Below are 13,740 nucleotides of genomic sequence, written 5' to 3'. Positions count from 1 at the left end.
CTGCTTGCCTGGCTGCTCCGTTGATTGTATTATATAATGACTTAATGCTGATGGGTTTAGTTTCTGAAGCCCGCTGTCTCCAACATAAAGAGATATGCATTTTCCCCCTACTGTAAAATATTTGGATCTAAAAAAATATCAAGTGATTGAAACAGGACCCTGAGAATGTTTATCTATTCTGTGTGTTAGTCTCCTGTGCAATTTGGGATGGGAAAAACCCTTTAGACCTTGGACAACATCCATTGTTTTGTACCTTGAACAGTGAAGTCTCAACAGATGTTTTCATTACCATTCTACAAATAAACAGAAATGTGATCTCTTTAATGACCAGAGAGTGTCTGAATCCTTATCAGTATTTTAAAACACATTAGTTTTTATTTGGATATACAGTGGAAAGGGAAGGAAAAACAAAAACAAAAACAGATAAACATTTACAAGAGCTTTAAGAGATTACCAAATTTCAAAGATGGCTGACCAGAGACATCACCTGCAAGATCATCTCAAAAAGAAGGGAAAGTTTTAAATAAAAAAATAAAAAACAAATAATCATAGATGAGGTGTAATGCTGAGGGGAAAGTGCCAGAACCTACAAGAGATTCCATGGGAAGAAGTTGCAGAGCAGAACAAGAAGGAGAAAGATATTAGCAGAGGTCAACCCCCTGAGAGGCCTGGAGTCCAATGACAAGTGTAGGTAGAGTGGTTTGTTTCTTCCTCCCTCACATCTCTGGCAGGCTTCTGAGCTGCTGGAGAGCCTTTCTACCGTGATGGGCCCAAAAGCTGCTGCCATCAATGAACTGGCAGCTTTTGAGGACAAAGCACCAGGCTGCCAGCCCCCTCAGGGTGCTTTCCTTCACCACAGACCTAAGCCAAGACAGCAGGCACCGTATTGCTTCTCCAACCACTGTGTACCTTTGTCCTCACCATGGGGCTTCAGCCTCTCAGTTTTCATCGGGCTTGTTCCCATACAAATATTTCCCAACTCCAGCCTAGACTACAGGAGCCACAGGGAGCCAGTGAGCTTTGGGAGATCTGTGTGACCCCAGAGCCTGGACATTTCCTTCCAACAAGTGCTACCTACTGACATGAAGGTCAATTTGCACAGCCCTTTACAGCATTTACTGACTCAGTCATACCTGGTGGGGTTGATTGTTATCCACAAGTACTACCTACTATCTCAGAGATTAAACTGGGCATCCCAATACAATTCACACTGTTAAGAAGACCACAGAGCTGGGGAAAGAGGAAGGATCTCAAAGATCTCATCCTCCCTCATCAAAGAGAGACAGGAAATCTACCCACACACATAGCTTACCGCTGCTACAGCCTACAAACAACTACCAACTGAGAAAACCACCACATTAAGGATATCTATAACCAAGGCATCCAACCATCAAAGCACCCATTAGCAAAGCCAAAGGTTCTTACCCAACCTATGCTACAGACACTTCCTTACAAGTGAGAGAGGAAGAAAAAAAGCCCCATCTAAACAAAAGAAAATCCAAAAAATAAGAAGTGACAGCTGCCCCAGATGAGAAGGAATCAGCAAAAGAACTCTGGAAGTATGAAAAATCAGAGCGAAAGGAACACCCTCAAAAGGGAATACCAGCTCTCTAGTAATGGATACCAACCAAAATGAAAATACTGAAATAGACAGATAAAGAATTCCAAATATGGATTGTAAGAAAGCTCAATGAAATCCAAGAGAAAATGGAAAACCAACTCAAAGAAACCAGAAAAACAGTTCAGGAAATGAATGAAAATTTCACTAAAGAGATCAACATATTAAAAAAAAAACAAATAGAACTTATGGAAATAAAAAATTCACTTAAGGAAATATGAAACACAGTGGAAAGTTTTAAGAGTAGACTAGACCAGGCAGAAGAAAGAATCTCAAAGCTTGAAGACAACTGTTTCAAATTAACTCAGTCAGTCAAAAATAAAGGACAGAGAATTAAGAGGGATGAACAAAGCCTACAAAAAATATGGAATTATGTAAAACGACAAATACAAGAATGATAGGCATTCCTGAGGGTGAAGAAGAAAACACACAAGGACTGGAAAACCTATCTGAGGGAAAATTTCTCGGGTCTTGCTAGAGATTTAAACATCCATGTACAAGAAGCTCAATGAACACCTAGGAGATTCATTGCAAAGAGGCAATCACCAAGACATAGTCATCAAACTGGCAAAGTCAACACAAAGGAGAAAATCCTGCAAGCTGTGAGGCAAAAATATCAAGTAACATACAAAGGAAAACCCATCAGGCTAACTGCAGACTTCTCAATGGAGACCTTATAAGCCAGAAGGGATTGGGGCTCCATCTTCAGTCTTATTAAACAGAACAGCTGCCAGCCTAGAATTTTTCATCCTGAAAAACTAAGTTTCATGTATGAAGGAGAAAGAAAGACTGTTCCAGATAAGCAAACACTGAGGGAATTTGTCAAGACTAGACCTGCCCTGCAGGAAATACTCAGGAATGTGTTATATGTGGATCAGCACAATAGACACCCACCAGAGTAAAATTACCCAAAAGCTAAAGCTCAGAGCTTATATAAACCAATAGCACAGGACGTAAAACAAAGCAATAAGGTACAACCCCCAACAGGATGAACAGAACAGCAGCCCACGTATCAATTCTGTCAATCAACATGAACAGTCTGAATGTACCACTCAAGAGACATAAGCTGGCTGAATGGATGAAAAAAATACATTCCAAGTGTCTGCTGTCTCCAGGCAACACATCTAACCCACAAGGACTCATACAGAGTCAAGGTGAAGGGATAGAAAAAAATATTCCATGCAAATGGAAACCAACAGAAAGCAGATGTAGCCATTTCATATCAGATAAAATTGACTCTGAAACAACAATAGGAAATAAAGATAAAGAGGGTCATTATATAATGGTAAAGGGAACAATTCAACAAGAAGACATAAAAATCCTAAATATTTATGCACCTAACACAAGAGTGCCCAGATTCATAAAGCAAACCCTACTAGATCTAAGCAAAGAGATAAACAGCAGCATCGTAATTGCTGGGGACTTCAACACCCCACTGAGAGAACTGGACAGATCATCCAAGCACAAAATAAATACAGAAACACTGGACTTAAATGGAACTCTATGACAAATGGTCCTAACAGATATTTACAGAACATTTTACCCCAAAACTACTGAATATACATTCTTCTCATCAGCACATGGAACATTCTCCAAGATTGATCATATCTTAGGTCACAAAACATGTCTCAACAAATTCACAAAAATAGAAGTCATACCATGTATTTTCTCAGACTACAGTGGAATAAAACTAGAAATCAACTCCAACAGAAACACTCAATTCTACACAAAGTCATGGAGATTAAACAACCTGCTGTTGAACAATTATTGAATCAATAATGAAATTAAGATAAAAATCAAAAGATTCCTTGAACTGAATGACCAAGGGAACACAAGATATCAAAATCTATGGGATTCAGCAAAAGCAGTTCTAAGAGGAAAATTCTTAGCCTTAAGTGCCTCCATCAAAAAGACAAAAAAATCCCAAATTAACAATCTAAGGGCACATCTCAAGGAACTAAAAAAGGAAGAGCAAACCAAATTCAAAGCCAGCAGAAGACAAGAAGTAACTAAGGACAGAGCAAAACTAAATAAAATGGAAAACAAAAAAAAAATACAAAGGATTAATGAAACAAAAAGTTGGTTCTTTGAAAACATAAATGAAATTGATTGACCACTTGCTAGATTAACTAGGAATAGAAGAGAAAGGCCCCAAAGAATCTCAATCAGAAATGAGAAAGGATATATTACAACTGATAACACAGAAATACAAAATATCATGTGTGAATACTATGAAAATCTGTATGAACAAGAACTCAAAAACATAGAGGAAATGGACAAATTTCTGGAAACACACAACTTCCCAAGACGCAATCAGGAAGAAATAGAACTCCTGCACAGACCAATAATGAGCAATGATGTTGAAGCAGTAATAAAAAATCTTTCTATAAGAAAAAGCCTCAGACCAGATGGATTCACAGCCAAATTTTACCAGACCTACAAAGAAGAGCTGGTACCTATACTGCAGAAATTATTCTATAACATCGAGAAGGAGGGAATCCTCCCCATCTCATTCTGCAAAGCCAGTATTGGCTTGCTACCAAAGCCAGGAAAAGACACAACAAAAAAAGGAAACTACAGACCAATATCCCTTATGAATATAGATGCAAAAATCCTCAATAAAATACTAGCAAACCAAATTCAACAGCACATTTAAAAAAATAATCTACTGTGACCAAGTGGGCTTTGTCCCAGGGATGCAAGGATGGATCAACATATGTAAATCAATAAATGTGATTCACCACATAAACAGAAGGAAAAAAAGATCATAGGATCATCTCAATTGATGCAGAAAAAGCATACAATAAAATTCAGCACCACTTAATGATAAAAACCCTCAATAAACTATGCATATAAACTATGCATAGAAGGAACATATCTCAAGATTATAAAAGCCATATATGACAAACCCACAGCCAACATCATACTGAATGGGGAAAAGTGAAAGCATTCCCACTAAGAACTGGAACGAGATAAGGGTGCCCACTGTCACCATTTCTATTCAACATAGTGCTGGAAGTCCTAGCCAGAGCAATCAGGCAAGAGAAAGAAATAAGAAGTATACAAATACAAAGTATACAAACTATCACTTTTTGCTGACAATATGATTTTATATCTAGGAGATCCCAAAGACTCCACCAAGAGACTCCTGGAATTGATAAATAAATTTGGCAAAGTCTCAGGTTACAAAATCAATGTACACAAATCAGTAGCATGCCTATGCACCAATAATAGTCAAGCTGAGGGTCAAAGACTCAATACCATTCACAATAGCTACAATGAAAATAAAATACCTAGGAATATACTTAACCAGGGAGGTAAAAGATCCCTACAAAGAGAACTACGAAACAATAAGGAAAGAAATCACAGACAACACAAACAAATGGGAAAAAATATCATGTTCATGGATAGTAGAATCAACATGGTTAAAATGTCCATACTATCCAAGGTGATTTACAGATTCAATGTAATCCCCATAAAAATACTAATGTCATATTTCATACTCCTAGAAAAAATAATTCTACACTTCACTTGGAACCAGAAAAGAGCCCGAATAGCCAAAGCAATCTTAAGCAAAAAGAACAAATCTAGAGGTATCATATTACCAGACTACAAACTATGCTAAATAGCTATAGTAATAAAAACAGTATTGTATTGGCTGAAAAATACAGACAGAGACCAATGGAACGAAACAGAGAACCAAAATATAAAACCGCATACAGCCAACTGATCTTTGACAAAACAGACAACAATGTACACTGGGGAAAAGAATCCAATAAATGGTGCTAGGAAAATTGGATAGTCACATACTGAAGAGTGAAATGGGATCCCTATCTCTTGCCATATGCAAAAATTAATTCAAGATAGATAAATGACTTAAATGTAAGGCATGAAACCATACGAATTCTAGAGGAAAATATAAAAAAAAATTCTTCTAGATATTGGCCTAGGCAAAGAATTTATGACTAAGACCCCAATGGCAATCATGGCAACAGTGAAAATTAATAAATGGAATTTGATTAAACTAAAAATCTTCTGCACAGCTAAGGAAACAATCAACAGAGCAAATAGACAACCTACAGAATGGGAGGAAATACTAGCAAGCAACACATCTGATAAAGGGCTAGTATCTGGAATTTACAAAGAACTCAAGCAAATTAGCAAGAAGAAAACAAACAACACTATTAAAAAGTGAGCAAAAGACATGAACAGAAGTTTCTCAAAAGAAGAAAGACAGCTCTCTCCACATATATGCAGACAAAAGGTTATTTGAGCACACAGCAAGAGCACCATTGTCTCCAATCTAGGAAGAGAACCCTCATGAGAACCCAATCTGCTAGCACCCTGATCTTGGACTTCCAGCCTCCAAAACTCTAAGAAAATAAAGTTCTGTTGTTTAAGCCACCAAAAAGAAGAAGGAGGAGAGGGAGGGGGAAGGGGGAGAGGGAGGAAGAGGAAGAAGAAGAAGAAGAAAAGAAGAAGAAGAAGAAGGAGGAGGAGGAGGAGGAGGAGAAAACAAATGGCCAATAAACATATGAAAAATGCTCCACATCATTAATCACCAGGGAAATGCAAATTAAAAGCACAAACAGATATCACCTTACCCCAGTTAGAATGGCTTTTATTAAAAAGTCTAAAAACAGTAGATGCTGGCATGGATGCAGAGGGAAAGAATATTTATACACTGTTAATTGGACTGCAAATTACTACAACCCTTATGGAAAACAGTATGGAGATTCCTCAAAGAACTAAAAATAGACTTACCATTTGATCCAGCAATCCCACTGTTGGGTATCTACATAAAGGAAAAGAAGAATTTTCATCAAAAAGATACCTGTACTTGAATATTTATTACAGCGCAATTCACAATTGCAAAGATGTGGAATCAACCCAAGTACCCATCAGTTCATGAGTGGATTAACTAAATGTGGTGTATGTATACTATGGAATACTACTTAGCCATGGAGAAGCATGGAGTAAGGCCTTTTGCAACAATTTGGATGGAACTGGAGACCATTATCCTAAGTGAAGTATCTAAAGAATTAAGAAACAAACACCACACATACTCACTATTAAATTTGAACTAACCGATGAGCACACATGTGCACAGAGGGAAGTAAAACTCAGTGGAAATCAAGCAGAGGGAAGAGTGGAGGAGGGCTTGGGCGAAAACCTACCTAACGGGTACAAGGAACACTATCTATAACACTAACTCAAGCATAACAAAATTGATACATGTAACCAGAAACATCTGTACCCCCATGATATTTTGAAGTTTAAAAAAATGAAAAATAAAATAAAAGAGCTTTAAGGTCCTTTAACTTGGAATGGAAGAAAGATCGTGCCATTTTCCAATCGAGTCCCTCAATTTGACATAGTAAATGTAAAGAATTGAATGTGTGAATTTTAGCAGTCAGAGTGGCTACAGGCATCATTCCCTATTAGAAGAAATGCTGCATTCTCGTGAAAATGGTTTCTATGATTCTCTGGCATCTGACCTAAAGCCGTGGTGCCTTAATGGTGCTCAATTGCTTATTAATGTCCCCAAGAGAGTTTTGTGTGTGTTCCCAGAGTTTCCATCTAGCTCTATGCTTCAACTGCTCAGTTTCATTTGTGGAATCTGAGTTGATAAAGATGAGACTATGGAATATGAGAAAATCACTATCAGTTTATGTCAGCTAAAGGTTTAACTCAGAAATTACCTGAGAAGGCAGTTTATGATTTATTCAGACTCATTAAAATCACACATGAATCCTCTATACATTGATTTTTGACCCACTGAGCAATTTTTCGTACCCTCCAGCAACCTCTGGAAAACTCCTAGTGGAGATTGCAGATCTCATCTTCCTGTTCCTAGTGATAAAGCAGATTACTATTCTTTGCATTTACTTTCTCCTATGAGAGAGCATGTGGCAAAAATGACAAAAAAAAATTCTGTTGTAAATAATAAAGTATTTAAAAGATACACTTTAATAGAAACTAAGGTGAGCGGTTTTCTAATTTTTCTTAGCAGCAGACCCCTTAGTAAAGCCCTCTAGGAAAGCTAACTGGAGCTGCCTCCATACCTCTGAATGCCCCTGGGGACTTTAAGGAAGCTCCAGAGGCCTGGTTGAAAGCCACTGCACCAGATAACTTAAAAACCTTTCTAACCCAAGATTCATTCTGATTGTTCTTCTACTTTAATCATTATTAAAGTGATACATATTGTATGTGATTATTGCTCTAATTTTCTGAAAACATTTATCATCTCTCTCTTTTATCAAATTCACAGTTTCTTTCATGCCAGTAAAGCAATTATAGGGTGTGGTTGCATGTCCATTTCAGCTGCTCTGCATGTGCTATATTAACAGGTTCACTACCGACAAGGATCATTTGGTGATAGCAGATGTCAGTGACGATGACAGTGGGACCTACACGTGTGTGGCCAACACTACTCTGGACAGCGTTTCTGCCAGCGCTGTGCTTAGCGTTGTTGGTAAGAATGAAAACAAATATGACACAACTGGCTTCCCTGTATTAAGTTGAAAAGAAAACAGAAAAATTGTAAATATTAAATGTTTGCTTGTTGATACCATGAGTGTGTTTATACCCACGTTTTTCTCCTTTGAAAGATGCCTTTGAGTTGATAATTTCTGTATCAATACACTCTATAGCAGCACTGAGGGAAAATGGTAGATATGCACGTTAATGATATTTTTATAAGAAAATTGGGAGAAATAATCTACTTTTATTTAAAATTGAAGGGTTTCTTTTCTAAATTGTTACTGCATGTTTATCAATACCATGTCTCACAGCTAAGCATAGGCCTTAGTTTTATAATCTTAGATCATGTACAGTCTTTGTCTTCTTGTACTATCTTGTATCTTTCCATTACTAATTTTTATTAAAATCCTTTATATTAATGTCCTTTCTAGCTCCTACTCCAACTCCAGCTCCTGTTTACGGTAAACTAATATGAGTCTTCTTTCTCTATTTTCTGTCAATTTCATGTTTGCAGAAAAAAAAATACATTACTTTTCTCTATATATCACATCATTGTATTTCTTACTGAAAAGGGTTCTGTCAGTTATGTGAGTCACTTGTTCACTGCAATAAATCATTTTTTCATTATACCCCTAGAATTTTTCACTGAGTTTATTTCCAGTTGTTTCTAAATATTTCCTGTGCTATTATAAAATGATTTCATTTGATAAAAGTCCCTTTTTGATATAATTTCCTTATAAAGTAGCATAGTGCTTTTTCAAAAGCAATCACCCACATTTTACAGGATTAAAAAGCTATTTCTAATATCATTCCACAAATTAGGTTTTCACTTCAATTTATTAAAAGTTGTTTTGGAAAAATAAATGTTGTTTTGTGATTCCATTTTTAAGAAATTTATATAGGAAAAAAATGGATGTTTAGAACATTTGACTTTTATATCAGAGAAAACTAACTCACTGTGTTTTAACAAAATATAAATCACTAAAGAAAGACCAGAGGGGCACCAGAAGGAAGGGCACATCCATGTTATGTGGCTTTTCTAAGTCTGGAAAATAAATCAGAAATTATTTCCAGAAATCATTTTGTTTAGAGAACCCTCATCTTTATTCAGCACATAAATACAAAGGTTAATTTTATGGCATAATCTCAGCTGGATTTTACATAATATCATTAATTATCCTGTATGAGGACCTGTTCTGTGTAGACATTTACTGCTTTGTTACTGATAAGGAATAAAAAAACATATTTATATGGTCTCTGGTCCCCCAAAAGCCAGAGTTACTCCCAGGAGCCAGGTCAGATAAGAGCCCAGGGGAGAACATTAACTGTCTGGATCTCAGAAGCAACATTAGAAAAGACAGACATGCTTCTAGAACACCTTTGTCTCAACAGGTGTCTGTATACTATTGTCCTCTGAGAGTAAACACAGCTACACATGCTGGGAGCTACCTACATAGCATTTTATATTCTTTTACGAATATAAATATTCCTTAGGAGCCATAAAATCTATCATTCAGCATGTTTCAGAAAGAACATTTGAATTTTCTTTAAACAATGTGTTTTATTCACCTGTATTTGTTTTTCAGCATTTGCTATTCTCTATTTCCCATGTATTAGAAATTGAGCTTTGATATTATTTTTCATCATTGTGCTTGTTCATATTTATGAGGAGACACACACTGAGAGTGCTGATGAACCATGTATGTCTGCTTCACTGGGTTTGGTTACAAATGATTCAGTTTCCTTTGAAAAACAGAGCAGAACTCATTGACGAGTTATTTTTGGGTGTGCTCGTGTGTTCCCGGCAACCTCAGTTGTTTGCATTTTGTTTCAGTTGCATGCTCATTGACCATTAAGTGTGCTGTGTCTTTAAGATATCCTCTCTGTGGATAGGATCACAAATAAGAGAGAACCTCTTAAGGACGGATGCTTAACAATGCTGTATGTGTCTTTGGTCTACAGATGTCCCGAATCCTCCCTTTGATTTAGAATTGACAAATCCACTCGACAAAAGTGTTCAGCTGTCATGGACCCCAGGCGATGACAACAATAGTCCTATTACAAGTATGTGGTATTATCTGATTTATTGCTGATAAGCTTAATGGCCATTTTTGAAGCACTTTATAATATGCAACTGAGATTCCTCACAAAGATATTTATTGGCATTCTCTGCTTTGTTACCGATAGTACAAAAAGATTTATTTCTGGTCATCATCAGAGCTAGAGTTATTCCTGGTTATAGCTTCTGGTATAGGAAACTAATTAACAGCCGAAGATGTTAATTAAGAAAATATGTGTTCTTTGTATTTAAGATCCATAAGATTCACCTTAAATATCTACCACAGTAGGAAGACACATCTTAAGTTCCTTACGCATTTTGCCCATTACTTCTAGGAGAAGAGGGTAGGAGGGACAGGTGCTGAAAGGCCTTGTATACATATTAGGAAATCGAGACATGGTGAGTAAAGTGACTTTTCAAACCCACAGTTGGTAACAGAAATGGACGTAGCATCAGGTCCATTAACTCTTCCCACTAGTCCCTGCTACCAAGCGCCTTCAACAGTGTCAACTCCTCACCTTGGTGACATAAGCCTAGGGAATAAAATCAGATGAGGGACCATACCATAAGGATACTGGAAGAGCTTAATAAATTAGAATATAGGTATGCTAGAAGTTTGGTTGTTAAACTGAAGAGATACTTAAAAGGCAGACATAATCAGGTCACAAGCCTGAAATACATTATTACCTTCAAGGTATCTATTTCAGGAAGACTAAATTCCTTTCTAATGACTACCTATGATGATTCTGAAATGACAAGTGTCTTGATTTATTGTACCTCCTGGTAAAGCAGAATATAACCAATAAATTAAATAGAAGCTTCCTCTCTATCTTGTGTTATTTAGAAGTGCTTCTTTCTAATTGAGTTTTCAGTGTTCTTGATCAGAACACACATTCATCCGGGCTGAATGTTCCAGCCAGTTCAGTACATTAGCCAGAGTTAGCTGGTTAGGAGGCGTGGAGACTCTTTATACCTATGTTAAAATGATACCATTAGATTTCAAGGCATTTCTACTTTTCCATTCACTCACTCACTCATTCAACAGATATTTATTGACTGCCTATTAGGTGTCAGGCATTGTTCTAAAACAAAATAGTCAAAAATCTCTGCCCTCATGGACCTTATGTTTTAGATGAGGACACAAATGAAATTATACTAATAATGTACATTGTGTTATTGTATATAATGTCATTATATACATGTGTACATATACATATATTAATATATGTGTACACACACACACACACATACATACACAGAGCCCAGATCTGCCTTCAAGAGAGAACCTGCTGCAAGGAGTGTTAACAGGAGGTACAACCTCCATCTGCTGCACCTTCCCTAGGATCGCTGCAGCACTCACATGAGGGCACATTCCCAGGGGTGCTCCAGTGACTGAGCTTGGCAAGGGTCCTAGAGCTCAGCCATACCTGATGCAGACCTCTTCTAAAGGGCAGATTTACCCCGGGGCTCCTCGTTGACCTGAGACATCTCAGAGCTGTACTGCAGTCTGAGACTCTTCCTACCCACTCCTTCATTCCTCCTCCCCTGTTACAGATGTCAGGCCAGCACTGTGGTCTGCAGGTCTTCCCTGCCTACTCCTGCTTCCTCTCCCTTTATCTTCCATGGGCATTTCCACAAATACATCTCTTCTGCTTCTAATTCTGTCTCAGCACTTGCTTTCTAGAGGGCTCAAACACATGTATCTATCTATACACATGGCTTTGTGTGTGTATGTATGTATATGTGTGTTTAGGCCATGCAAAGAATAAATCAGGAGAGGAGATGGGGGGGGCAGGTGTATAATTATGAATAGAATGGTCAGGAAAGGCCACGCTAAAAAGGTAATATTTGAGTATGTCAGTCAAGACAGAGGTAGGGGCCGGTCACAGTGGCTCACGCCTGTAATCCCAGCACTTTGGGAGGACAAGGTGGGAGGATCTCCTAAGGCCAGAAATTCAAGACCCAGCCTGGGCAACATAGTGAGACCCTGTCTCTAAAAAAAAAAAAACAAAAAATAGGAGTAAGGAGGTCAGTGAGCACACTGTGCAGTTATCTGGGGGAAGAACTTTCCAGGGAAAGCAGAGGAAAAGAGCAAAGGCCCTTTGACAGGGACATGTCTCCCAGGAGGCCAGTGTGGCTGCAGCAAAATGAACAAGGGGAAGTGAAGTAGGAGAGAAGCTCAAAGAGGTGAAGAGGCAGAAGGAGGGTGTGGAGTGGGAATTGTGCAGGGCCCTGAAGGCCACTGTAAGGGTCAGGAAGCCCTTGGAGGGGTTTAACAGAGGATGATGAATGAATAATCCTGGCTAGTCTATTGAAAATGGTCTATAGAAGGACAAGAGGGGAAGCAGAGACATCAGGTAGGACCATGGTTCTCAAACTGTGCACTGAAGTGCCCGGTGATACCTCAGCGAATTCACAGGGGTGCCTTGGGATAATTTTAAAGTTTTAATTTTGAAATTTCGATATTTAGAAAATACAGTGACATCTGTCAGACCCCACATGAAATTAGCTTGAGGCAGTTTACAGTTTCAGCATTATACTTCTGTGTCATATTTTGATGATGTAGGATCTCTACAAAGCGTTTGCTGTGATAAAAAGCAAGTACCCTGTGAAAATCAGTGCAGAACAGGACAGGAGGAAGGTGGTGTCCAATCTGTTTACAAGGTTTAAAAAGTTGTACAGTGCCCCGTAGGTTTTAAACTGTCAATATATAAATACTTATTTATTAGGTTGTATGGACCTAACTACTTAATACATGAAAATGTTAAATATTTCATTTTGCCTAAGGGAATCATGAAAAAAATTACTAAGACATTAAGTACACCATGAACTAAGAATGCTTGGAAACTACTGAGTTAGGAGGTTATGTGATAATTCACAAAAGAGATGACAGTCTCTTGGAATAGGCTGAGAAATGGTCATATTCTGGATCTGTTTTAATGGTAGAGGCAATAGGTCTATTGAGAGTGCAAAAGAAGGAGAAGCCCAGAAGGACCCCAGGCTTTGACCTGAGTTGTTACTACCAGTTGAGGAAGAAGATTGGAAACAGTTTTGGTCATATCCAGTGTGAGATGTTGTATTAGACAATGAGCAGAATTGTTGAGTAGGCAATTGGCTAATTCTGTAGTTCAGGGGAAATGTCTGGGCTGCAGATAGATATAAATGTGAAAGTCATCCACTTATGAGACTGGAGATCACCTGCTAGTGAATGTAGACTGAAAGAACTCCAAGGACTTAGTTTTGGACCACGGCAAGACATATAATACTTGTAGTTCATCTTTGTATTTATAGTTCATATCATGGTACCTGGCACATAGTAGGCAATCAATGAATATCCAAATACTTATTTTTATACAAGGGTAAAACATGTACATTCTACCAAATTTTAGTGGATGTAGAGGGTATGCACTGAAAAGTATATCTTCCTCCCACTGCTGACTCCCTGCTCCTCTGGCCACATCAGTGTTATCAGTGTGTATTCTATGAGAAGTAATACATGAATATCTAAGTGAATATGTATGTGTACATGTCATAGTAATTTTTTTTTTACTTTTACATAAGTATAGTATCCAGTACACAC

General features: G+C 37.7%; 1 protein-coding gene across 6 annotated transcripts in view; it reads left to right on the top strand.

The window, feature by feature from the left end:
* Nucleotides 1-13,740, top strand: part of NRCAM (neuronal cell adhesion molecule) — an 80,531-nt gene that overhangs the window by 29,491 nt on the left and 37,300 nt on the right. For 4 of the 6 annotated variants that reach the window (XM_012650362.1, XM_012650359.1, XM_012650358.1 and 1 more), the window contains 3 exons: nt 7,969-8,093; nt 8,533-8,562; nt 10,064-10,165. In XM_012650362.1, the coding sequence (XP_012505816.1) occupies nt 7,969-8,093; nt 8,533-8,562; nt 10,064-10,165 (257 nt within the window). The remainder of the gene's footprint in view (nt 1-7,968; nt 8,094-8,532; nt 8,563-10,063; nt 10,166-13,740) is intronic. The other 2 variants (XM_012650361.1, XM_012650360.1) reach the window with 1 other exon arrangement.

The sequence above is a fragment of the Propithecus coquereli genome, unplaced genomic scaffold (assembly GCF_000956105.1).
Source record: "Propithecus coquereli isolate 6110/MARCELLA unplaced genomic scaffold, Pcoq_1.0 Scaffold32, whole genome shotgun sequence".
Lineage (NCBI taxonomy): Eukaryota > Metazoa > Chordata > Mammalia > Primates > Indriidae > Propithecus > Propithecus coquereli.
Note: the sequence above shows the minus strand (reverse complement) of the source record. Positions and strands in the feature narration are given on the sequence as shown.